Source organism: Paroedura picta, chromosome 3, assembly GCF_049243985.1.
Source record: "Paroedura picta isolate Pp20150507F chromosome 3, Ppicta_v3.0, whole genome shotgun sequence".
NCBI lineage: Eukaryota > Metazoa > Chordata > Lepidosauria > Squamata > Gekkonidae > Paroedura > Paroedura picta.
This window is the reverse complement of record NC_135371.1, coordinates 176,922,008-176,947,748: the sequence shown is the minus strand read 5'-3', so window position 1 is coordinate 176,947,748 and position 25,741 is coordinate 176,922,008. Positions and strand designations below refer to the sequence as shown.

At 56.8% G+C, this 25,741-nt stretch overlaps 1 protein-coding gene across 5 annotated transcripts in view; it reads right to left on the bottom strand.

The window, feature by feature from the left end:
* The window catches only part of ELAVL3 (ELAV like RNA binding protein 3), a 56,256-nt gene extending 42,317 nt beyond the window's left edge, over positions 1-13,939 (bottom strand). For 2 of the 5 annotated variants that reach the window (XM_077329942.1, XM_077329946.1), the window contains exon 1: positions 13,371-13,855. In XM_077329942.1, coding sequence (XP_077186057.1) covers positions 13,371-13,379 — 9 coding nt within the window. In that variant the 5' untranslated portion in view covers positions 13,380-13,855. Of the gene's footprint in view, positions 1-13,370 lie in introns of all 5 variants that reach the window. The other 3 variants (XM_077329945.1, XM_077329944.1, XM_077329943.1) reach the window with 3 other exon arrangements.
* Between the last annotated feature and the right edge of the window lie 11,802 nt (positions 13,940-25,741).

Here is a 25,741-nt window from a genome sequence, read left to right as displayed (position 1 = left end):
ATGGAAACAGCATCCTGTCCCCCTCCAAGTGACAACCTTTCAAATACATAAAGAGGATTATCATGTCCCCTCTCAACCTCCTTTTCTCCAGGCTGAACATTCCCAAGTCCCTCAACCTATCTTCATAGGACTTGGTCCCTTGGCCCCAGATCATCCTCGTCGCTCTCCTCTGTACCCTTTCAATTTTATCTACGTCCTTCTTGAAGTGAGGCCTCCAGAAGAAGCATATCTCCCATCCAGTAGGCATGCTTTTCATTTTTCATTTTTCTGACCCAGATGCAGAACTTTACACTTATCTATATTAAATTGCATCTTGTTCTCATTTGCCCATTTTTGCATTGTGTTCAGATCTCGTTGAACTCTGTCTCTATCTTCTGGAGTATTTGCCAGTCCTCCCAATTTGGTGTCATCTGCAAACCTGATGAGTAGTCCCTCCACCCCCTCATCTAGATCATTAATAAATATGTTAAAAAGTACCGGGCCGAGCACCGAACCCTGAGGTACCCCGCTACTCACCTCTCTCCAGTCTGATGAAACACCATTGACAACAACTCTTTGAGTGCGATTCTCTAACCAATTCCCTATCCACCTAACTATCTGAAAATCCAGATTGCAGTCCTTCAACTTATCCATCAGAACATCATGGGGAACCTTACCAAATGCTTTACTAAAATCCAAGTAAACGACATCAACCTAATTTCCACGATCCAGCAAACCTGTTACTTGGTCAAAAAAGGAAACTAGGTTGGTCTGGCAGGACCTGTTGGAGACAAATCCATGCTGACTTCCTTGGATCACCAAATTGTCCTCCAGATGTTTGCAGATCGCTCCCTTTAATATCTGTTCCATTATCTTCCCCACAAAAGAGGTCAGACTCACTGGTCTGTAGTTTCCCGGGTCATCCTTCCTCCCTTTTTTGAAGATCGGAATAACATTTGCTCTCTTCCAGTCCTCCGGGACATCTCCAGTCCTTAAAGAGGTCCCGAAGATGATAGACAAAGGTTCTGCAAGTTCTCCGGAAAGTTCTTTGAGCACTCTCGGGTGCATTTCATCTGGCCCAGGGGATTTGAACTCATCCAGTGCAGCTAAATGCCTCTTGACCACCTCTCTGTCCATGTCAACCTGCCACCCAGACACTATCTCTTGGCTACTGCCATCTCTAGATGTGCCTAAACCTTTTGACCTGTGGGAAAAAACAGATGCAAAATAGGCACTGAGCCTTTCTGCTTTCTCTGCATCCTCCATTAGAGTTTGTCCATCTGCACCCAACAGTGGGCCTATTGCCTCCTTTACTTTACGTTTGCTCCTCACATAACTGAAAAATCTTTTCTTGTTACAATGGGCTTCCCTGGCCAATCTTAGCTCACTCTCAGCTTTGGCCTTTCTGATGATCTTGTTGGCTGAAGATCCCAGGAAGTGACTGAAGCTCCCAGCTAGACCCTCCCCGGGAGAGGACACTTGCTCCTCCTCCACCTCCTGCTCCTCCTCCTCCTCCTCCCAGCCACTTGCGCGGAGGGGGGGGTGAGTCAACAGAGATGATCCCAGGTCAGGATGGTTTCTTCTGGAAGAAAGGTGAGATGCAGAATTTAAAAATAAATGATCCCAGGGCTTCAGGAGAGGAACACATCAGACTGTTCAATCTATTTTGGAGGGGGGGAGGCCAGGGGAGAAGCAAGAGGGGTGATCTCCTTGGATCACACAAGGGGGAATCATAGCATGCACGCGCACACACGCACACGCACACACACACCCCAAACCCCGCACCTCAAAGATCCGGGATTGTCAGGTTCTCCTAGCCCTAGGTGCCTGAATCCCATCATCATATCCTGTCCACGCAGCTAAACCGGAAGGCCGGCCTCATTTCACCAGGCTGCTGCACTGTCCCTGAAGAGGATCCAACTGCCTTGCCTCACAAGAGGGGGGGAGGGGGAGGGGGGGAGGGAAGGTCCCTGCCCCACGGCTCCCATTCGAGCTCCACGCAGTCAGACATGACCTTGCAACCCCAGGCCAGGCCCGCCCAGACCCCTTCCCTGCTTCCAGTCTGCAGCCTCTTGTCAAGCAGCAGTTAGAATCATAGAATCATGGAATCATAGAATTGGAAGGGGCCATAGAGGCCATCTAGTCCAACCCCCTGCTCAATGCAGGATCAGCCCAGAGCATCCTAAAGCATCCAAGAAAAGTGTGTATCCAACCTTTGCTTGAAGACTTCCAGTGAGGGGGAGCTCACCACCTCCTTAGGCAGCCTATTCCACTGCTGAACTACTCTGACTGTGAAAATTTTTATCGTGATATCTAGCCTATATCTAAACTACAAGTACAACGATATAGGCTAGATATCAGGATAAAAATTTTCACAGTCAGAGTAGTTCAGCAGTGGAATAGGCTGCCTAAGGAGGTGGTGAGCTCATTACTGCGTGTCCTCTCCTCTGCAGTTGTGTGACCCTTAGAAAGCACGGGGGCTCCAGGGAGGAGAACCCAGCCGGGACCTTGGCAGGCACCTTCCGGGACAGCAAAGTGTCATTCTGGCCAGCAAGAGAGAAGTGGGCCTGCCCACGGAAGCCACTGCTCAGAGGGACACTTTGCTCGTCCGGACTCCGGCTTGGTGCTCTGCCTGCAGAACAATTTGGCGGCCGCCTGCTGGACTCTATCCCTAACTGGGCGGCAGTCCCCAGAACGGCCTGCGTCTCCCCAAACACGCCACATCCGGGCATCCGGCACCACCTGAGCCATGCCTTGTGCCTTCATGGGGCCCGGCAGTTTTGATTGCTAAAGCTCTGCTCGCCCACCCCCAGCAGCACAAGGCGCAGGCCACAACCCGTCTCGTTGCAAGGAGCAGGAGCCAGCGGTTTCAGCCCCTGGACAGGGATTTCAGCCGGAGACAGCTCCGCCCAGCCTCTCCTCTGCAGCGGGAAGAGCCAGCGGCACCGTTTCCTGCCAGCGGCCGCACGGCAGGAGGAATAGGCTGGTGCACTTCAGGCCCCAACGGACCCCCAGGCCAAGATCCCTCGGGGAAGCTGTGTGTGTGTGTGGGGGGGGGAGTTTGGTCCACAGAGTAAGACCTCTCCGCCTTCCCTTCTGCAGCCCCAAACAGCCCCCCGAAATCTGCTCTTGGGAGGGGGCCCTCCAGGAACAGTTGAGAGGTCGTTGCAGGTCTCATGCGGGGGCCCAGGAATCTCCTCTGCAAGGTCCAACCCATATTTTAACTATTTTAGCTGTGGAGGCCGTGCCCATCTCGCAGGACACCCCTGCTGAGCCTCCATTCGTAGGCCCGCCATGGCCTCCCTCTCTGCCCCCCGCGATGGTCTCCCCACCAGAGGTCAGGATGAAGCGAAGAGCCAAGAGGAAGAGCTGCAACTAGCCCAACCTCAGCTCTTGACCTAACAAGCCCTGCCCAGACCACTCTGGGCTGACAGGGCCGCCCCGCCAGGCCCATCTCTTGGAATCCAGCCCCCGTCCGGGGCAAGGTCTGCACAGCGCCACGGTCCCTGCCACGGGCATTGCTTCGTGGAATCTGCCCCTGTTGCCGCTGCTGCAGAGCACAGGCCTGGCTCCCTTTCCAGCTGAGATGCGTGAGGAGACCTTCCGAGCATTCAAACAAGCCAGGCAAGCGGCAGCTGGGCGGAGGGGGCGGAAGGAAGGAAGGAGGGAAGGAAGGAAGGAAGGAAGGAAAGAAAGGGCTTAAGCATCCCAGCCCCACTCCGCTTCACCCCCAGCCCCCGCCCGCATGGCTGACGTCTGCCTCGGACAGAAGAAAAGGCTAGCAGGGGGGGGGGGCTGGGGCTGAGCAGGCCCCTTTCAGAGCACAGGAGAGCCCGCTGGCAAAAGCCAGAGGAGAGGACAAACCCCAGTCCATATCAGAACCCTGTCCCAGCTCTCCAGTCGGAGATCTTTCGAGGCGAACGGCAGAACCAAGGCCTCTCTCTGAGAAAGCCACATCCAGCTTAGCCACCCCCACCCCCCCACCCCCAGCAGGCAGGCGGAGGCTCACCAGCCAGATGCTGAAAATGGCTCCGTGGACAACCAAGCCCATCTTTGCCCATTCCTCGGGCAAGGCTTAGACGCACCACAGATCGCCCAGCCTGGCAGGAGAGTGTGCTTAAAGTCAGCGACGGTTGTGTGGCAGGCAGGCAGGCAGGCATGCAGATGTGTGCATTCATGCACCCACACGCCTGGCTGCCCCACACTGGCCAACGGGTCCCCTTGGGTGTGAAGGAGGGGAGAACCCCACAGGGGTTCTGCCCAGTCAATCCCATGCCAGCCGGACAGCAGGGGCAAGGCCTCCCCACCTCCCACCTCCTGGGCAGAGGCAGCTCTCACTCCAGCCGCTCTGGCCTCCACCTCCCCCTGCTCCCCCCCCCCCACGGCTGCTGGAGACCTCATCGCCCCAAAGCCTCCCGTGTCCTCCGGCGCCAAGGACAACGCATCCCGAGCAGGCCACGTTCAAGGGAAAGACACCTCAGAAGAACTGTGGGACGGGCGGGTTTTGCCACGTGTGGCCAAGGTGCAAATGGGCAACAAGGGGTGGGGGTGGGCACAGAGTCCAGGAAGCCTTCAGGGACAAGAAGAACGGAGCGGAAGACGGCAAGACAAAAGCACCACCAGAAACAGCGATGCTGTCGCACACAGCTGCAAAATCCAGCCAGCGGAGCAGGCACCCAACCCCTCCCCAGGGCCCAGCATCCATGGCCCCCCTGCAGTCCTGTGGTGGCCAATCCAGAGTTTGCACGGGGTGGGGGTGGGGGGGGAGCTGGCAGCCTCCTCTGAAGTGCAGGGAAGACAGCGGCTGAGTCATTTTGGCGTGTCCAGCAGTGCTTTGCAGCCATTATATAACCAGCGGTGCTCTTTCTGGTCCTCTCGAGCTCCTGGCAGCCAGCCCTGCTGTGATCCCCCCACCCACAGCAGTCCCCTTGCCCCTCTGGAGGCCATGGGGTGAGCCTCAGTGGCTGGGAGAGGCTGGAACCCAGGGCTGCACCGCTGGCTGGCTGGCTGGCTGTCTGGCTAGAGACTGGGACGAAAGGCCCTATGCGGAAAGGGCTGGGGGAAGAAGCAGGGCACAGGGATGGGGGGCCTTGCTGGCAAGAGCAGGACACCCACCCACCCCTCTGCAGGGCAGAGCGAAACTCCAGGGGCAGCGCCCTTCTTGAAGAGGAGACCTGGCAGGCTGGGACTCCATCGCACCACTCCCCTCGCCCCAAACATGGCAGGAGGCCCTGAATATTTCATGCCACCAGCATGAAACGGGGCACCCAGGGAAAGGCCAGCCAGGCCAGGCCAGGCTGGGGACACGATGCACCCAGGGAAAGGCCAGCGGTGGAGAATGCCTGAGGCCACCCGCCCCAAGGTTGACAGTCCTCCAGTCCCCCACCCCACGGCTGTCCCCCCTCCTCAGCCATAAACAACAGGACAACCAGGGAAGGAGGCTCTTCAACCACAGGCTGCCAGAGGCCCCCGCCCAGAAAGCCGCCTGGCTCATGAAGGAAACGCAGCTGGTGCCACGGGAGGAGGGTGGCCAGCAGAAGGAAGGGGATTACTCTGTGCGGTGTGGCTTGGAGGCCTTCATGCTTCTGAAGAAGGAAACAGGACGATACGCATGCTCTGTTAGGAGCTGAGCATGTGCACTGCTTGTTGAGGGCACACATGGAGCACAAGCGGCATAGCTGCAAAGACCCCCCCCCCCTAGGTCCTGAGGCACTGAGCTTGTGTGTCCCTCGAGGTCCAATAAACCTTTTCAGCACTGGGGAAAGTCAGCCCCCCCACCTGTCCCTGGCAGGGACTCCCTGCTGCTCCTTGCAGAGCATGACTGACCGCCCCAGGGCTGCCCTGCTGAGGCCCCACCAATCAGGGGGGGTCTCTGCTGAACTTCTGAGGAGGTCCCCGGAAGAGGAAGGCAGGGGGGGCTGGGGGCTGGGGGCTCCCACAGTCTCCTGCTGATTGAGAAAATCTGAGCAGAAAGCGGCTCTGAGGCAGGGAGCTGCCCGCCCCTCTCCCTCCTTGGCCTTGCAGGACCGTCGTGCAGTAGCCAGCACCGGATCCGGCAGGCCCAGGTTCGAATCCCTGCTCTGCCAAGGGAGCTTGTTGGGTGACCTCCGGCCAGACGTGGAATCATAGAGTGAGAAGGGACCTCCAGGATCATCTAGCCCAACCTGGTGCAGTCACACTCTCGGCCTGGCCTGTCTCGCTGGGCGGGCGGGAAAAGCAAGGCGGGCAGCAGGGAAGGACGCAGGCACCAAAAGATTTGCCTTCATCTGAGAAGTGGCGCTTCAAACTCCTGCAAGGATAGAGATGCCCTTCAAGGTACCGGAGTCTCCAGGGCTCCTAAAGTGCTCTTGGGCCAACTGCCCCACAGGCTTTTGAGGTCTGAAACCCCTTTTTGGCAGAGGGCTGGAAGGTTGCAGAAGCCAGCTGGGCCACACTGCACAAAAACTGACATGGGACACAATAAGTGATACAGTGCAGGATGGAAACCACAGAAACCCGAGGGTGAAAGACTTGAGGCACAGGGACTCCAGAGGTCAGAAGAGGTTGCCCTGCCCTATGCTTTTCCGGCCATGAGTCATGGGATCATCCAGCCATGGAATCCTGGAGTTGGAAGGGACCCCCAAGGTCATCAACCTCCGGCACAATGCAGGAACTCACAACTACCTGCCTACCCACAGTGACCCCAATTTCATGCTCAAGTGATCCCCCCTACCAAAAATTTCTAGAATCCAGCCTGGCCTGGAGGAAATTCACCTCCCATCCCACTGTGGTGATCAGCAATTCCCTGGATATGCAAGAAAAGGCCACAAGAGACAAACCCTGGCACATCCCTTCTGCCCACCCACTCACAATCTGCCAAAGTTCATAAAATCAACATTTCTGTCAGATGACTCTCTAGCCTCTGCTTTAAAACATCCAAAGAAGGAGACCCCACCACCTCCCAAGGAAGCCTGTTCCACCGAGGAACCGCTCTCACTGTCAGGAACTTCTTCCTGATGCTTAGACGGAATTTCTTTTGAACCAATTTCAACCCATTGGTTCTGGTCTGACCTTCTAGGGCAAGAGAGAACAATTCTGCTCCATCATCTCTCTGACAGACTTCAAGTATTTGAAGATGATTATCAGATCCCCTCTCAGTCATCTTCTCTCCAGGCTAAACAGATCAAGCTCCCTCCACCTTTCCTCTTACGACTTGGTCTCCAAACCCCTGACCATCTTCGTAGCCTCCTCTGGACACGTTCGTTTCTCTACATGTTTGTTCAGTTGTGGTGCCCAAAACTAAACTCAGGACTCCAAGTGATGTCGAACCAAAGCAGAGTAAAATGGTAAAGTCCTTTCACATGGTCTGGACACGAGACTTCTTTTGATAACAGCCCAATATCCCATTTGCCTTTTTAGCCACCAAGACACACTGCTGACTCATGTTCAGTGTCTGGTCTACTAAGACCCCCAGATCCTTTTCGCATGTATTTCTGTCAAGACAAGCCTCACCCATCCTATAGTGATGCATAGGATTTTTCCTACCTAAGTGCAGTACTTTACATTTTTCACTACTAAAATTCATTTTATTCATTTTAGCCCAGTTTTCTAGCCTGTCAAGATCATCCTGTATTCTGATTCCATCTTCTTCTGTGTTTGCTATCCCAGTTTGGTGTCATCTGCAAATTTAATAAAGACCCGCTCTATCCCTTCGTCCAAATAATTTATGAATACGTTGAGCAACACAGGGACCAGGACAGACCCCTGAGGCACTCCACTGGTTACTCCTCTCCAAGAAGATGACAAACTATTTGCAAGCACCCTTTGGGTGCAATCTGTCAACCAGTTCTCGATCCAGGCAGCATTTTACCAACCTGCTAATAAGAATATCATGTGGAACCTTATCAAAAGTATTTGAAAGGTTGTCACTTGGAGGAGGGCAGGATGCTGTTTCTGCTGGCTGCAGAGGAGAGGACACGCAGTAATGGGTTTAAACTTCAAGTACAACGACATAGGCTAGATATCAGGAAAAAACTTTTCACAGTCAGAGTAGTTCAGCAGTGGAATAGGCTGCCTAAGGAGGTGGTGAGCTCCCCCTCACTGGCAGTCTTCAAGCAAAGGTTGGATACACACTTTTCTTGGATGCTTTAGGATGCTTAGGGCTGATCCTGCATTGAGCAGGGGGTTGGACTAGATGGCCTGTGTGGGCCCTTCCAACTCTATGATTCTATGATTCTAAAAGCCTTACTGAAATCAAGGTAAATTATGTCCACAGCATTTTCCTGATCCAGCAAGGTAATAACTTTCTCAAAAAAAAAAAAAGATAAGGTTAGTCTGACATAACTTGTTCTTGAGAAAGCCATGCTGACTCTTAGTAAATACAGCCATCCGCTGCAGCTACTCAAGGACCAACTGCTCGATGATTTGTTCTAAAATTTTGCCAGCTATAGATGCCAAGCTGATGGGTCAGTAGTTACCCAGATCTTCCTTTTCCCCTCTCTTGAGGTGTCTTCTGGCACCTCACCTGTTCTCCAAGAATTGTCAAAAATAATGGACAGAGGCTCAGAAATTACAACTGCAAGTTCTTTTAGCACCCTTGGATGCAGTTCATCTGTTCCAGAGGATTTGATTTCATTTAAAGAAACTAGGCGTTTGTGGACTGCCCCTGCAGTGATCCTACACCACCATTCCCATCCTTCATCATGATTTTGCCACGTTGAGCAGGATTCCCCTTGCAAGAGAAGACTGAGAAGTGGGAATTGAGCAGGTCCGCTCTCTCTTCATCACCTGCTACCAGGTCACTTTCTGGCCCCGCAATGTTCCTATTACATCCCTATTCTTTTTCTTTCTTTGAAAATAACTAAAGAAATGTTGTTAGCATTTCTTGCTAGCCTAAGCTTTGGCTCTTCTAGCACTCTCCCTACAAGCCTTGGTTATTTGTTTATATTTCCCCTTGGCTATAAGGCCCTCCTTCCATTTCCTAAATGAGTCTTTTTAATCACTCAATTCTTTTGAAAGCTGTTTCTGGAGCTACCCTGGTTTCTTTGGGTTCCTCCCAGTTTTCCTTCTCTAGGGAATTGTCTATGATTGTGTCTTCAGTATTTCACTTTTGAGAACCTCGAAGCCTTCTTGGACCTCCATCTCCTTGAGTTTTTCTGACCATGGGATTCTACGCAACATAACATTAATTTTGTTAAAATTTGCTCTCCTGAACTCCATCCTGTATGTGTGACTACCCACAGCTTTTCTTCTCCCCGAGATTATTTTTAGCAGAGCTGGTCTTCCAACAGATATCTGGTTAACTGAAATCTCCCATGACCTCTCAGTCCGGTCTCTCTGAGAACTTTGTATTCTGGACGAGGATCATCTCATCCAAGGCCTCTGCCTCGTCTTGTGGTAGAATCATAGAATCATAGAGTCGGAAGGGACCTCCTGGGCCATCTAGTCCAACCCCCTGCACAATGCAGGACACTCACAGCCCTCTCGCTCATCCGCTGTCACCTGCCGCCCCCTGAACCTTCACAGAATCAGCCTCTCCATCCGATGGCTCTCCAGCCTCTGTTTAAAAATCTCCAAAGATGGAGAACCCACCACCTCCCGAGGAAGCCTGTTCCACTGAGGAACCGCTCTGACTGTCAGGAACTTCTTCCGGATGTTTAGATGGAATTTCTTTTGAGTTAATTTCATCCCATTCGTTCTGGTCTGTCCCTCCGGGGCAAGAGAGAACAACTCTGCTCCAGCCTCTACATTGGACTTAAATAGATTCGTCTCTCTTCAGTTTCAGTTATTCTTTAATTCTTATTCCATACAAGTCCCTACGCATTTCGCCTACAGCTTTTTCAAGGGACGGTTTTTATATTTAAGGACCAGATCCTTCTCCTGGATGCTGGAGGCTGATCCTGCACTGAGCAGGGGGTGGGACTGGATGGCCTGTATGGCCCCTTCCCACTCTAGGATTCTAGGAGTCTAGTTCAGCAGTGGAAGGGGCTGCCTGAGGAGGTGGGGAGCTCCCCCTCACTGGGGGTCTTCAAGCAGCGGCTGGACAGATCCTTCTCCTGGATGCTTGAGGCTATTCCTGCGCTGAGCAGAGGGTGGGACTAGATGGCCTGCGTGGCCCCTTCCCACTCTAGGATTCTAGGGTTCGAAAGTCTGCATAATTCTCATAGTAATGCATCAACATTCTGGGCAGAAATATGTCTGTATTCCTCCATGGGCCATCCAATCTGCAGGGGCCAATCAGAAGCCGTGTTGAGCAAAAGCCCTAGCTGATCCCACCCACTTTCCAAAATCACTTCGCTGGCACCAGGAAAAGGTACTGGAGAGCACCATGGATGGTCTGTTGGAGACCCCTGTGGGGATGGTAGGCCTGCCTTAAACAAGAAAGCTAGTCCAAGCAGAGGGATGTGCAATGCACTCTTTTCAGTCTCTCCCAGTGGCAGAGAAATCAGAACAGATTTGGGAGTGCTGATGACTTCTGAGATTCATGTGAAAATAGATCCAAGTGGTCAGCAGAACAAAGGTTGTGTCCAGTTGGGCCCCTTGAAAGCCAACCAAATTTCCTTCCAGCATGATGTGCTTACTCCAGGCCCACAGTCGGCTCTTCCGGGACCCCCCCCCCCAGCTCCTTCTCTGCCCCCTCCCAGGTTGCTTGTGAAGTCTGGCCAATCATAAACAGGGACCGGGGGGTACCATCAAAGCCTGGCAAAACACATCCAGGCATTATCTGAGACAACGGGACCCAGACAGAACTGGCTGTCCGAAAGTCCAAAGGACCATGGCTCAAACGTGCCAGAGTGGCACAGGGACTGGCTGGCAGGCTAGAGGGGGGGGGGGTTCTTCCACAGGCAACGATTGCTTCTTTCAGGTCCCAGAGCAGGAACGGACACAACTGGTCAGAGGCACAACTGGTCACTAGAGTCTAGGCTGGCCCAGCACAGAAACCAAACCCCTCCAGAGCTCTCCTTAGCCCAGGGTCTGAGCAGCCCCCAAATTATGCACACAACATCTGAGGTCTAAACCAAAACAACCCCTGCCTGGGACTCATGTGAATGCGCTTGAGTGGCCTTCTCCAAACCATCTCCCCAGAGGCTCTCAGCTGAATCTAATCTTCCTCTGGCACGCTTCCGGACTGGTTTTGGCAAGCAGAAGGGAAAGCAGAGCAAGGGCCACAACCGGAGGCAGCAGCCGGGACCCCCGGCAGCACAGTTTCCTGCAGAGTCCAAAAAGCACTGCCTCATCCTGGCATTTCCTCTTGGACTTTTGGAAAGAAGAAGAGTTGGCTTTGGCAGACCCCCTTCTCACTGCCCGAAGGCGTCTCAGAGCAGCTGACAATCGCCTTCCCTTCCTCTCCCCACAATTCACGTCCAGTGAGGCAGGTGAGGCTGAAAGAGCTCTGGGAGAAATTACTCGGAGAGAACAACTCTAATGGGACTGTGACTGGCCCAAGGCCACTCCGATGGATGCACGAGGAGGAGCAGGGAATCATACCTGGCGGTCCTGATGAGAAGCCACCTCTCTTAGCCCTGACCCCACACCAAGCCCTGAGCTTCCCGCCTGGGCAGCACCCGGTCTGGTCACCAGCTGGGCTCACCCCCCTCACATGAGGCCCAGCTTGGGATGCAAACCAAGAGTGGAGACATCAGTCAAGCTCCTGGCTGCCTTCCTTGCTGGGGGGAGAGGCGGGAGGACAGCAGGGCTCTGAACCAGAGAGAGGGACCAACAAACAGGACAGCCCCTCGTCCAGGGTCATTGGTGTGGCCTCTGAACTCAAGACACTGAGAACAACATGCCCAGAGGCACCTCTCCGCGCTCAGGCAAACAAGCAGGGGGTGCCCTAAGAAGGGGCAGGACCCAGAAAAGTCAGCAGAAGCAGCCACAGGGATCCCTGCTCACCAGAAGGGCCTGCAGCAGAAGGGAGAAAGGGGCGGGAGATGGGGGGAGGGACTGTGCCACTTTTGCCATCATCTTTCCCAGGGTTTCTGCAGGTGGAATAGTCCTGGTCAGCAGAGGTGCAGCACAGCTAGGAGCTGCCTGGTGGTTTCTTTCCCTTGCTGGAGGTCCAATACCCCCCCCCCCAACACACACACCCCTGCAGCTCAAGGGGGTCTAGCCCCTTCTCTTGCTCTGCCTTCTCAGCCGGCAAGGCAGCCTCAGCAGCCAGGACATGAGCCCCCCCCTCCCCCCTCCCCAGGCCTCCCATGAGAACCCTGCCCCCCCCCCCCCCCGCATGGCACTTCTCCGAGGGGAGGCAGCCCTGGGCGAGGCGTGCTGGGGGGCGGCTAGAGAGACCCCGGAGGGCGGCAGCTTGACCCGGTTGAGTGTCCCAGGGGTGGGGGCGACGGGGGCGCCCTCCTCCCGCACTGCGCCTGGGAGACCCAGCCCGCTCCCCCCCCCCCCCCGGCGGGGCTCCCTCTGCGGCGGCGATGTCGGCTGGGCCTTGCGCGGCCTTCCTCCGCGGCGCACAATAGCGGGCTGCGGCGCTGCAGCTGTCGGGGCGCCCGCGGCCGGCCCAGCTGCGCCCGCCACAAAGGCCGCCCCCCCCCCCCGCCGATGCCGCCGATGCCGCCGATGCCGCCGATGCCGCCGATGCCCAGGGCGGCTCCCCCGTGGCCGGCGCGGCAAGGTCAGCGTGCCTTTGGGCCCGGCGGAGGGGGCAGGAGGGGGGTGCCTAGCCGGGCCACCACGGGGCGGGGGCGGGGTGGGGGGCGTCTGTGCCCCCGAGGGCGGCCGCTGTCCGGGGGGCTGTCATGGCCCGCGGGAGCCGGCGACCCTCCTCTCTCTGCTGTGCGCACCCAGGCGCGTGCCTGTGCGCGCCCCCCCGCACGCGCAGCGGCGCCTTCTCCCGCACACGCCCGCCCCCCCCCCCGTCGCCGCCGTTCCTTTTGTTCGCCGCCCGTCTGCAGAAGCGCCGCCGAGGGGGGGGGAGGCACAGGATGCCCCCGGGGGCTGCCAAGTGCACCGGCGGCGGCGATCGGGGGCGGGCGGGCGGGCGGGCGCCCGGGGGGGGGGTGCAGATCTGCCGCCTGGTCTAGCCCGAAGCTCGACGCCAAGGGAGCGGCCCTGGCTCTCCCTTCCCCCCTCCCCGCGGCCACGCAGCGATGCTGTCCCCAAGGACGATGTCTGTGGTGCCCCTCAAACGGTCGCCCCCCCCCCCTGAGACCTGCCGGGAGCACATCGGAGCCAGCACCCCCCCCACCCCCCGATCGCCGGCACACCCACCCGCCTCCGCGCCCCCACCCCACCCCCGACAGCGATGCAGGGGCGTCGTCCACCCCCTCCGCTCCTGCCAGTCGTGCTGCGCGCCCTCTCCCCCCTCCCTCCCCCCCTGCGGCTCAGCCTCGCCCGCTCCCCCCCCCACAGTGAGGGGGCCCTTCTGCCCCCGCCCCCCCCCCGCGGGCCGCCTCCGTGCCTACCGTGACCATGCTTGGGGCGCGGCGGGCTGCAACCGGGCAGCGGCGCTGGCTCCTGCGGGGACGGCTCTCGACTCCGGCGCCTTCCCCGCCGCCGCCTCCTGCTGCTGCTGCTGCTGCTGCTCTCCGGGCGGGGTCCCGGGCCGGGCGGGAGCCCCGCGGTGCCTTCCCGCTGGAGGGCGAGGCCGCGCGCCTAGCAGAGGGGGGCCCCGTCCGGGCGGCGGGCGCGGGGAGAAGCGCGCAGGTCCACGGAGGGCGGGCGAGCGATCGAGGGAGGGAGGGAGGGAAGGAGGAGGCGGCCTCGGCCCAGGAGCGCGCTCGGAGGGGGGGGGGGCTCCGCGCAGAGAGGCACACGCGCAATGGTCCTTTAAACGCCCTTGACGGCTTTGGCGCAGGGAGGGGAGGGGAGGGCCGGGCGGGGCGGAGGGGAGAGGAGGGGCGGGCGCCGGGCTCTGCGGGCCCCCCCTCGGGGCTGTCTAGCCTGCCGGGGTGGCGCGGGGCGGGGCTGGGGGGGCCGGCAGCCGTAGCTGGCCTCGCTCCGCCGCCGCCCGCGCAGCCCCTCTGTGTCCCCCCCCCAAAGCTGCGGGCTTTTAAGTGCCCCCCCCACCGACGGGGCCCGCGCTCATTGGTTGCCGGCTCCTCGCCAGCGCCTGGCCTCGCCCCTCCCCGCTTCTTGTCCCCCTCCCGGGAAACGGTCCGGGGGGGCAGCGGGGGGCATCAGGGCATCAGCTCCTCGCCCCGCACACACACTCCCCGGACCCTGAAAGGGTGGGCCGGGCGCCGTCGGCGGGGCGCAGGTAAGGCGGTGGCGGTGGCGGGGCCGGGAGGAAGCGGGAGCGCTGCGCTGGCAGGGCCGACCCCGGGCGGGCGCCGGGCGGGAGGGGAGGGGAGGGGAGGGGAGGGGAGGGGAGGGGAGGGCCGCCGCCCTGCTGAAATGCGAGTCGCAAGAAGGGCTGCTGTCCAGGGGCCGCGGACGCCGCGACGGGAAAGGCCGGCCTGCCTCGGCCACCGCCCGCGCCCCTTCGGCAGGTACGCCCGACACGCGGCTGCAGTTGCTGCGTAGGAGACAGAGAGAGAGAGAGAGAGAGAGAGAGACCCCGCGGCCCGTCCTCCCTGGGGCCGGAGGCGCCTCCTGGCACTGCCCCCCCCCCAAGACTTGTTCTGTCCTGGCTCCACACGGGCTCTTGGGGGCAACTCCTGGGGCAGCTCCGCTGTGGCAACTCCTGGCTGGTTTTGGGGAGGGGGGTCTTCAAACATAGATGGTTTCCCTGCGGCAGTCAACCAGCTCATGGTATTCCTCCAGCCCTCAAACCACCTCCCCTCCCCATTCCTTTGCAAGCCATCAGGAGACCTTCCTGTATCTTTCACCTCCTGTCTCCACAACAAAAAGGGCTGCATCATCATTTTTTAAAAATAAAACCCAACCCGGCATTCAGGGTTTTGTCATTTCTTTATCACATGGTGGTAGCTTAGCTCGGAAAACCTCCAGTGGTTACACACCGTTGTCTGCCAGTCAGGCAGGAGATGTTCAGAGGTTCATCAGGAGAGCTTTAAACTGAAGCCACTAGGGGAAGGAGACGATCAACATAGGGAGTGTAAGGAAGGAGACCGATCGGGGGCAGCCCAACCGGCAAGGCCAACTCATAGGGAACCAAAAGTAAAAGGATTCAGATGTCTTTATACTAACGCCCGAAGCATGGGCAATAAGAAGGATGAGCTGGAACTTCTCATGCTGATGGAAAGGTATGATCTAGTAGGCATCACAGAAACTTGGTGGAATGATTCTCATGACTGGAATGCAATGGTGGATGGATATGAACTGTTCAGAAAAAACAGAATAGATTGAAGAGGTGGAGGAGTGGCACTGTATGTGAGGAAAGGGCTTACCTGTCAGGAAATTCTAGTGAAGGAGAGCATATCTACAGTGGAAAGCATCTGGGTGAAAATAAGCGAGGGGAAAACAAACAGTGTGGTGGTTGGTGTCTGCTACCGACCGCCTGACCAACGAGAGGATGTGGATGCTGCACTTTGTGAGCAGCTGGAGAAAATATCCAAACGGCAGGACCTTGTCATCATGGGTGACTTCAATTTCCCAGATGTGTGCTGGGAAACAAACTCTGCGAAGCGTCCTCAGTCATGCAAGTTTCTGACCTGCCTGGCTGACAATTTCATTTATCAAATGGTAGATGAACCCACAAGAGGTTCAGCCATACTGGACTTAATACTGACCAACAGGCAAGAGTTGGTGGATGAGGTGAAGGAGGGGGGGACCCTAAGGGGAAGTGACCATGTCCTCATAGAATTCCTTTTGAGATGGGGAGCCAAGGAAGCTTGTAGCCAGATGCGGATGTTGGATTTTCGTAGGGCAAACTTTAATAAACTCAGAGACATGATGAGTGTCATACCATGGACGAGAATGCTGGAAGGGAAGGGAGCATGTGAAGGGTGGGCGCTACTCAAACAAGAGCTATTGCATGCTCAATCAATGACTATCCCAGAAAGACGAAAACACTGCAGGAGCTCTAAGAAGCCTATTTGGATGAACAGACACCTTCAAGAGGAGCTAAGAAAGAAAAGGAAAATGTTCAGGAAATGGAGGGAAGGACAGAGCTCTAAAGAAGAGTACCTACAGGTTACTAGGCACTGTAGATCAATCATCAGAAAGACCAAAGCTGAGAGTGAGCTAAGATTGGCCAGGGAAGCCCATTGTAACAAGAAAAGATTTTTCAGTTATGTGAGGAGCAAACGTAAAGTAAAGGAGGCAATAGGCCTACTGTTGGGTGCAGATGGACAAACTCTAACGGAGGATGCAGAGAAAGCAGAAAGGCTCAGCGCCTATTTTACATCTGTTTTTTCCCACAGGTCAAAGGGTTTAGGCACATCTAGAGAAGGCAGTAGCCAAGAGATAGTGTCTGGGTGGCAGGTTGACATGGACAGAGAGGTTGTCGAGAGGCATTTAGCTGCACTGGATGAGTTCAAATCCCCTGGTCTGGATGAAATGCACCCGAGAGTGTTCAAAGAACTTCCCAGAGAACTTGCACAGCCCTTGTCCATCATCTTCAGAACCTCTTTAAGGACTGGAGATGTCCCGGAGGACTGGAAGAGAGCAAACGTTATTCCGATCTTCAAAAAAGGGAGGAAGGATGACCCGGGAAACTATAGACCAGTGAGTCTGACCTCTGTTGTGGGGAAGATAATGGAGCAGATATTAAAGGGAGCGATCTGCAAACATCTGGAGGACAATTTGGTGATCCAAGGAAGTCAGCATGGATTTGTCTCCAACAGGTCCTGTCAGACCAACCTGGTTTCCTTTTCCTTTCCAAGTGACAGGTTTGCTGGATCGTGGAAATTCAGTTGATGTCGCTTACTTGGATTTTAGTAAAGCATTTGGTAAGGTTCCCCATGATTTTCTGATGGATAAATTGAAGGAGTGCAATCTGGATTTTCAGATAGTTAGGTGGATAGGGAATTGGTTAGAGAACCGCACTCAAAGAGTTGTTGTCAATGGTGTTTCATCAGACTGGAGGGAGGTGAGTAGCGGGGTACCTCAGGGCTCGGGGCTCGGCCCGGTACTTTTTAACATATTTATTAATGATCTAGATGAGGGGGTGGAGGGACTACTCATCAAGTTTGCAGATGACACCAAATTGGGAGGACTGGCAAATACTCCGGAAGATAGAGACAGAGTTCAACGAGATCTGAACACAATGGAAAAATGGGCAAATGAGAACAAGATGCAATTTAATAAAGATAAGTGTAAAGTTCTGCATCTGGGTCAGAAAAATGAAAATCATGCCTACTGGATGGGGGATACGCTTCTAGGTAGCACTGTGTGTGAACGAGACCTTGGGGTATTTGTGGATTGTAAACTAAACATGAGCAGGCAGTGTGATGCAGCGGTAAAAAAGGCGAATGCTATTTTGGGCTGTATCAACAGGGGCGTCACATCAAAATCACAAGATGTCATAGTCTCATTGTATACGGCACTGGTCAGACCACACCTGGAGTATTGTGTGCAGTTCTAGAGGCCTCACTTCAAGAAGGACGTAGATAAAATTGAAAGGGTACAGAGGAGAGCAACGAAGATGATCTTGGGCCAAGGGACCAAGTCCTATGAAGATAGGTTGAGGGACTTGCGAATGTTCAGCCTGGAGAAAATAAAGTTGAGAGGGGACATGATAGTCCTCTTTAAGTATTTGAAAGGTTGTCATTTGGAGGAGGGCAGGATGCTGTTTCCGTTGGCTGCAGAGGAAAGGACACACAGTAATGGGTTTAAACTACAAGTACAATGAGGCTTTTGAACTCTGGTGCTGGAGAAGACTCTTGCGAGTCCCTTGGACTGCAAGGCAAACAAACCGGTCAGTCCTAGAGGAGATCAGCCCTGCCTGCTCCTTAGAAGGCCAGATCCTGAAGATGAAACTCAAATACTTTGGCCACCTCATGAGAAGGAAGGACTCCCTGGAGAAGAGCCTGATGCTGGGAGTCACTGAGGGTAAAAGAAGAAGGGGACGACAGAGAATGAGGTGGTTCTTTTTTCTTTTAAAGAGCTCTAGTTTGGAGTCCAAGGTGGAGAAACAACCAAGAAGGCTTCTCCTTGGTCTTTTGCACACAGGATGGAGCTGGCCGGGGTGAGGAAGAGAGGCCACACACCCTGTGCCAGGCTCATTCTGGCCTTGCTGACAATAGTCTCTCTGGCCCTCCACCCCCCTTTCCTGCTGGGCCATGATTGGAGGGACATTCCCCCCCCCTCTTCAGCTCAGCTCTGAACAGAGGAACAAGAGCCATTGAAGGGTTGATGGGGGGGGGGGAGCCAGTGGAGCCCTGCCCTTTGGAAGGTGGGGTTTAGCTTTGCCCCCCTTCTTTGGCTGCCACGCCTGTGCCCTCCCTCACCCCATGGCTTTCTCTCCCAGCTGCATCAGTGGGTCTCAGCAGGACCTGACATTTTGGCTGGAAGAAGAAGAATGAGGGGAACTATTTGCATGCTGTGTGGAAATCCTCCCCCCTCCACCACACACACACACACACACCCCTGCAGGGGCATTTGGCTGGCTGCAGGGGGCAAAATGCCCACCCAGAAGCGGCCTGTCTTGGCTTGGGTTTTCCATCCACAGATCCAGGCCACACACCCGGTGGCTCTGCTCTTGGGAGGCCCCAAGCTCAGCAACCCAACCTCTGCCAGCTCCCCAGACAGATGTGATCCGCAGGGATGGTGCAGGGGTTCCAGCAGGAGGGGGGCTGCAGAGGACAGGCCCACACCCGCCCGGGCCCTGGGGGTGGGAGTAGCAACAGCCCCACGTGGCTGCCCCCCCTCGGTTGGTGGGAGCTCCACTTTCCCAGAGCTGAGCCCCCCAAAACAGAGCCTGCTTTTTAGGATCCCTGGAAGAAGGTGGGCCTGGTCCTTGGGTGAGGAGGCAAGGCGCACGTGGGCCGATCTGGACCCTTCAGGTTCACTAAGCAAGGTCAGCCCTGGCTGGTCCTTGGGTGGAAGGCCAGCCGGGAAGGCCCAGGGCCAACCCCTCTGTCCATTTCTTGCCTTGACCTGGGGGGCTGGGCTGGGCTGGGCTGGGTCTCAGTGTTCAGACGTGGTGCAGGGACTTCGGGGGAGGGGGGGGTTTGCATCCCTTTGTCTTCTGTGATCTGTTCTCAGCCTCTGTGAGGAAGCCAGTCAACTGCCCCTCATTGGCTGGGGGGGGAGGGGGAGAGAAGGGTTTGGTCTGGGCTGCAGAGAGACCAGAAGCTTCCTTGTAATCATAGAATCATAGAATCATAGAATCATAGAGTTGGAAGGGGCCATACAGTCCATCTAGTCCAACCCCCTGCTCAACGCAGGATTAGCCCTAAGCATCCTAAAGCATCCAAGAAAAGTGTGTATCCAGCCTTTGCTTGAAGACTTCCAGTGAGTAATGAATGTTGGGCAGCCCATACAAGTTCTGCTCTGCAGGAGCGTTGTGCAGGAGAACTTGAGTCAGGACTCAGCGGAATCTTCTCCGCATTCATCTTTCTGCTGGGGGGGGGGGGGTGGCCCGCCTTTCCGATTTCTTAGCCTTGGGCTCCTTCTACCTTGCCCTGTGAAACGTTTCCATAGGACTGGCCACCGGGATCTATTTGTTTTCTCTGCAGAATGCCTTCCTGGCTCACCCCCCCCCCAGTATCCTTATCCTTCTTGAAATATCTGACGGGAGGGGGTGGGGGAGTCACCTGGCTTCTGGGGCTCCACAGGAGGGTCCCAGAGCTTGCCCTCCCGTCCCCAATGGGACAGAGTTGAGATCCACCCTCACAAGTTCTGCTCCCCCTTCCACAGCCGCTTTGGCCTCCGGAGAGCTGCTGTCTGGCTCCATCTCCTTCCCGGTCCCTCCATGCTGCCTGGGTATTCCTCCGAGAACCTCCTTCAGAGCCCCATTCTCCCCACAAAGCCCTCCTCGGCGGTCTGTGGGGAAGGCCCGTCTCCTTCGCCTATGTCTCCCTCTTGCTCCCCTGGGGCCGGTTGCCCTCGCAGCCCCCCTCCCCGTCCCTCCTGACTCCTCTGGGGGTGGGGCGGCAGACCTCCCTCTGTGCCTCACCCCTTCAACTTCGGCCTGCCACGCCAACTCCCACGCAAGCCACGGAGCAAGGAGACGGGGTGGGGGAGGGGATGACCCCCCATGAGCCTCGCCTACTAGACTCCCTGCTCTCCCAGCCCCCCACTGTCCTGATGCCCCCCCTCCCAAGACCGCTTCTGCTTGGTTTTGACCCTTGGCCTCCCTGGTGCCGGAGGGGTGCTGAGCTCTGCCCCTCCAGCCCTTTCGAGCGAGGCGGGGGGGGACCTCTCTGGGCCTGGTGGGCATTGGCTCCATTTCAACAGAGAGAGAGAGAGAGAGAGAGAGAGAGAGAGAGAGAGAGAGAGAGAATTACTGCCTGTCCCGGGGGAGAGGGCCAGAGAGACGCACACGCATGCATAACTAGGTAACGGCTGTGTATCCACGTCTGGTGATTTATAGCTGCATCAAGTGTGGGGGGGGGATCTGGAAGTCACCCTTCTGGCCTTGCTGCGAGGGAGAGGACACCAGCAGCCCCTTGACCAGGCGCTCACAGAGGCCAAAGCAGCACCCCGAAGGAGCAGGCTGGTCCCTGGGATCAGAGCCAGGCCAGCTTGAGGGGGTGGGGGCTGCCCAAGAGAAGGCTGGCCAGGGCCCCCGAGGAGCTTCCTGCAGGGCCCCACGGCAGAGGCAGAGAGAGTCGTTTCCGGCAGGGCCTTGCAGGGGGGGTCCCTCCGGAGGCAGTGGCCGCTGCTGCTGGGTGAGCCCTGGCTGAGGCTTCGGCAGGCGAGATGGTGAAGGAGACTCAGGGCAGCTCTGGGGTCCTCCTGGCATTGCTACCACTGCCCAGAGGGCAGAGATCAGTCTCCCTGGAGAAAGGGGTAGCCTCAGCCCAGGCAAAGCCCCCTCTCTTCCAAACCCCGCCCCTTCCCGGCTCCACCCCCCACGTCTCCAGGAATTTCCCGGCCCAGAGACCGGCAGCAGGACTGCTGCAGACGCATTTCTTCCCGGCCCTTGGCCTGGCAGCAGTGCCCGCGGAGCTTGGCACACAGAGCCAGTCTGAGAACACTCGGCACACGACTGTCTTCTAGAGCACCAAGGAATCCGACTCTTTGCTGAGCTTGGGGATTTTGGCCGGGCCTGAGACTCCTGCTGGGGAGGGGAGCTCTTATCTTCTCTTCCGGCCCAGAGCCAGGCCCACCAGTTTCAGAACCAGCCCTCATCCTCGGGCACAGCAGCCCTGCCAAGCAGCGACCCAGCAGTCCCACCAATCCCACACCCTTCCTGTAGCTACAAGGGCAAAGAAAAGGTGAAAATTCATCCTCCCGACATCTCTGGCAGCAAGAGGGAGAATAAATATGACCCCAGTCTCTATCACACACACAACACACCAGCTTTTTTAGGACCAAAATAGAGGCGGGGAGAACCACATCTAATTTGACCAATGGAAAGAAGCTGCTTTGGATGTAGAAGTAATCTTATTTTATATCCCTTTGACCAGACGGTCTCCCCCTTGAGACTTGGCAGCTGGGGAAAAGCCAGGTTTGTGCTTGTTTTCTGTTCCCAAATATTACTGGTGAGGATGACTCTCACTTCCATGGTCTTTTGCTGCTGGGCCAGGCCATTCCCTGCAGCCCCTCCCCCTGCATCTGGGCCTTCTCTGCTGTGGCTCTTCTTGGCAGAACACTCTGTAGGGCTGGGAATTCCTGGGGAAGAAGGGAAGGACCCCAGCAGGACTGTGAGGCCGCAGAGCCCAGCCTCTGTGCCTACCCAACCTGCGTGGAGTGGCCCAAGAAAGCGGGGGAATGACAGGTCAGAACAAAGGAAAAGAAAGTAAAATATAGCTCTGCACACAGCACAAACTCTGGTGCATAATTTAACAGCACATCCAGAAGAGCTAAAATATAATTAGAAACCCCCATCCTATGGTCCAGCCTCTGAATCCCTCACCCCAAGGGACGGACCAAGGCCTAAAAGTACCTCCTGTCTCCAGATGCAAGAAGCAGCAGCAGATGCCTTTTGCCCCCCCCCCCCCCGCCTTCCTCCTCTCTGCTGCCAGTCAAACTCAGCAGCACCCTGTTAATTGAGGGATAACCTGCAGAAGACTGGCCACTCCCGGAATGGGCCTGAAATCGGAAAAAAAAGGGGGAGGAAAGGAAATAATTATCTAAATGTCTGAGGGGAAACCAAATTAATTACATTTCTGAACTGTAAGGCAGGAGGAAAAGAGGGGGAGGGGCCAACAGGAGGGGGAGGGGCCCCCTCAGTCTGCAAGACCCAAGCAAGGCCGCTAACCCCAGGAGGTTTCGGAGGTCGTGAACTCAGTGGGTCTCCATAAGTCAGAAGTGATTTGGCGAAATGTGACATGGCGACAATGGTTTTACAGAGCACATAAATAATGAAACAAACCAGACTGCCAGCAGATGTCTCCCATTATTACTGATTCCAGGTTCCTTGAGATATCTGCAGCTGTTTTGGGGAAGCTTCACCCTCAGTAGCTCCTGGGCTTGTCACTCAGCCGCAGACCCCACCCCCCATCCTGCCCCGATTGCTTTCTCCCTTTGTTCTTACCCAGATGCTCTCCAGAGGGCCCCCCCTGCTGGATTTCTAGGCAGGGGTGCTCCTTCCCCACCTCTGCCACAGCTCCCCTTTCCCTCCAGTTATATATTTTTTCAGGAGATATATTTTTCAGGAGTCTTCCCACCAAGCCTCAACCAGCGCTTTAGTCAAATTTACCTTCCAAGCCTGGGAGATCAGAGACACCGCATTCCCCCTACGTGGAGTACTAAAGTATTGTAACGGGATGCCACACTCCGAAGCCTCCTTTTGGGGGTGAAGTTCTAGGCAGCCCACAATCCCCTCCGGGATGCTGAGCTTCCACCTGGAGCCCTTCCCTTTGTGCTTGCCTCACAGCTGATGCCTCCACTCCATGCAGAGCTTGGTTCTGTCAAGTCTTTCTGAGGTTCAGCTAGTTACTAAGGAAACTTGGGTCGCAGTCCTAGAAACCAAGACCATTTCCGCACGAGGAATCTGCCCCTGGACAGCCTTCAAATGCTGGTGGCTTTTACAGCCACCTTCACATAATGTCGCCTGCATCCCGAGGCTGTCTAGGAGCTGGGTTGAGTTTTGGCCTCTCACGATGAGGGAAATCTCCAGAGCTGAATTTGCCATCCTCAATCAGTGAGCAACCAGGAGTGGGGGAAGCTGCAATCATTCTTCTGTCGTTTATTCAAACCACTTTAAAATGCAATGTCCGGTCCGGTGTGGCTATTGGCTGTATAGCACTGTAACTGCTATACTGGCCTTGCTACACTGGCACTGTAATTGCTATACTGGTATAGCTGGAATTCTTATTGACTGATAACAGCCTGAGATGCCAGGAACTTCTGCGGTACACACCCTTGGAGAGCAAGAACATTAGAAATGATTGGACACCAAGCCCAGCAACTGAACCTCTTCCAGCTTAAAACTTCTGGGAAATCCCTTTCTCCCTTCACCCACAGAGCAAAGCCTGAGCCCAGTCAGACCAACCAAGGCTAATTCCGGCTCTTTGGCTTTGTGTCCGTGGGCCTTGAGGTGACGTGTGCATGCCCGTTGAACGTTGTGGGTCTTCAAGGTGCCCCTGAGCTCAAGCTTCATTCTAATGCTTCAGGCCCTCCGGAATTTGACTTCGCGTCAGCCAGAGACGTTTCCCATCCCAGAAACAAAGGAACGGAAGATGGAGCGGAACAGAGTTTGAGTCCGGCCAGGCCCCCATAAGACCGGCCCTGTTTGCTGGACTCCAACTTGGTCCTGCTGCGTCAGACAGACAGGCCACCCGCCTGAATTGGACGGAGTGGAGAGAAATCCGCTGGCCATTTGCTCCTGTGGGCCTGACCGGGGCCAGCCGAGGGGGAGCGTGCCCTGTTGTCGGCAGGCAGCCCAGCCACGAGGGAGGGAGCCGCCTGCCGCGTTCCGGCCTCCAGCCTCTGCTCCCAGGAAACCCACCGATTCATGAGGGGCTGACGGGTCGGCTCCAGTCTCTCTCTCTCCCGCCCTCCGCACTGGGACGGCCCACTGGCCCGCCGGGGCTTCCGTCCACCAAACCCCGTTCAGCACCACAGACAGCACCCCGCTGCCTTCCCGGCGCCCGGCCTCCTCCCTGCAGGAGGGAATTCACCTGTCCGGCCCGCCCGTGTCCCTGGGAGGCCGTGGGCCAGCAGGAGCCAGGCCAAGCAGGGGGGGGGGGCAGGAGAGGAGAGGATTTGTTCCGAATAGCCAAGGTCTTCAGGTGGACTTGGAAGCAGGGCGCCAACAAAGCGAGGCGTGCCAAATCCCAGGGGGCGTCGCTGGGGGTTGTGTTCGGAGCCCTGACTATGGGCACCGCGCTGAAGGGGGGCCTCAGGAGATGCGTGGCCTCGCTTGCAGGACGTGAGCTTAAGGGGAGATGAGGCGATACTAGCGCCCGATAATTTCCCCTCCCTAAATCCGCCATGGCCCCACCTCCACGGGCTCCTCCCCATGATGCCCCTCTCTTTGCCCTGCCCAGCGGGAAAGGCCCGTCGCTCCCCCCTGCTCCTGCAGGCTCTTCCTCCCCCGGCAGCCCAAAGGAGAGTGGCCAAGATTGGGGGGGGGGGCAGGGCCCTTCTCGTGCTGGCCTGGTGGGAGGTGGGTGGGTCCAGCACACAACCTCGGGAGGAGGAGTGGAGGCAGGGCAGGGGCAGTGGAGGCACCCGGCAGCCGCTCAAAACCACCCTCAGGAGGGGGACGCCTTGGAGCCCTGCAGCCCTCTTCCTCAGGGAGGGAGGGCACAACTGCACTCTGCATGTGCTCTGAGGAGCCCTTTCCTCTGCTTCTGCTGCTGCTCCTCCGGCCTGGTGCCAGGGATGCTCCTGGTGGGCTCCACGAGGGCCCCAGCTGCCTCCCTTCCTTCTCTGTCTCAGGGGCGAGTGGGAGGCTGTGGTTCGCAGTCCCGGGTGCCTCTTCTGCAAAGGTCTTATTTCGGGCCACTGCACAGCCCCAGGTGCACCACCGACCCAAGGAAGGGATGGGACTCCTGGGATTCCTTCGCTATTGCACTGAATGGACTGGCAGCCCTGGCAGGAGATCTGCAGAAGCTGAGCTTCCCTGTGCCATTCCGGGCTACCTTCTTTCTCAGCCACCTCAAGGAGGCGGTCAGGAGTTGGGGGTTGTGCCCCACTTTGCGCTACCCGAAGGAACCCCCAAATCTGCTCACAAACACTTTCCCCCAAAACAGACACCGGGAAAGCTGAGAGAGCTGGGTCTGGCCCAGGGTCACCCAGATGGCAACATGTGGAGGATGAAGACTCAAACTCCGCCCTCCAGATTAGAGGCTGCTGCTCCTAACCAGACGCCCGATTGGGTCTGCAGAGCAGCTTGCCAGATGATCCGGGTCCAACCGCCATGTGGGAAAAGAGCCTGACCCCCCCCCGCCTTGCTTTGCACCCTTGACCAACTCAGAGGGCCCAGGCCGGAGCCACCTCGGAAGCACCGTAGGGTTGCCCTGACTCCTGTTTGGATGGGAGGCCTCAGAGGGACTGCAGCGCCGCCGGATGCCCTGCCAAGCAATGGGAAGGCCCCACTGAATGGCACATGGCTGCATAGGTCAGCTGCCACTTGATGTCACTCCCCCTCCCCCGCAATGACTATGCCCCTGGGGAGTGCCGAAGCCCCCTCCCCATGGCCCTCCTCCCCCCTCACAGGTTCCAAAGGAAAGCACGTGCTCAGCAGGGACACCAGACCAGGGCTGTCTCTGCTCCTTCTCCTTCTCCTTCTTCTCTAGGGTGCGGATCCTTCAAGAACCACATCGGTGGCGGTGGTGGGTCTCCAGGTCCCCTGCCAGAGCTCTGGCCACAACCA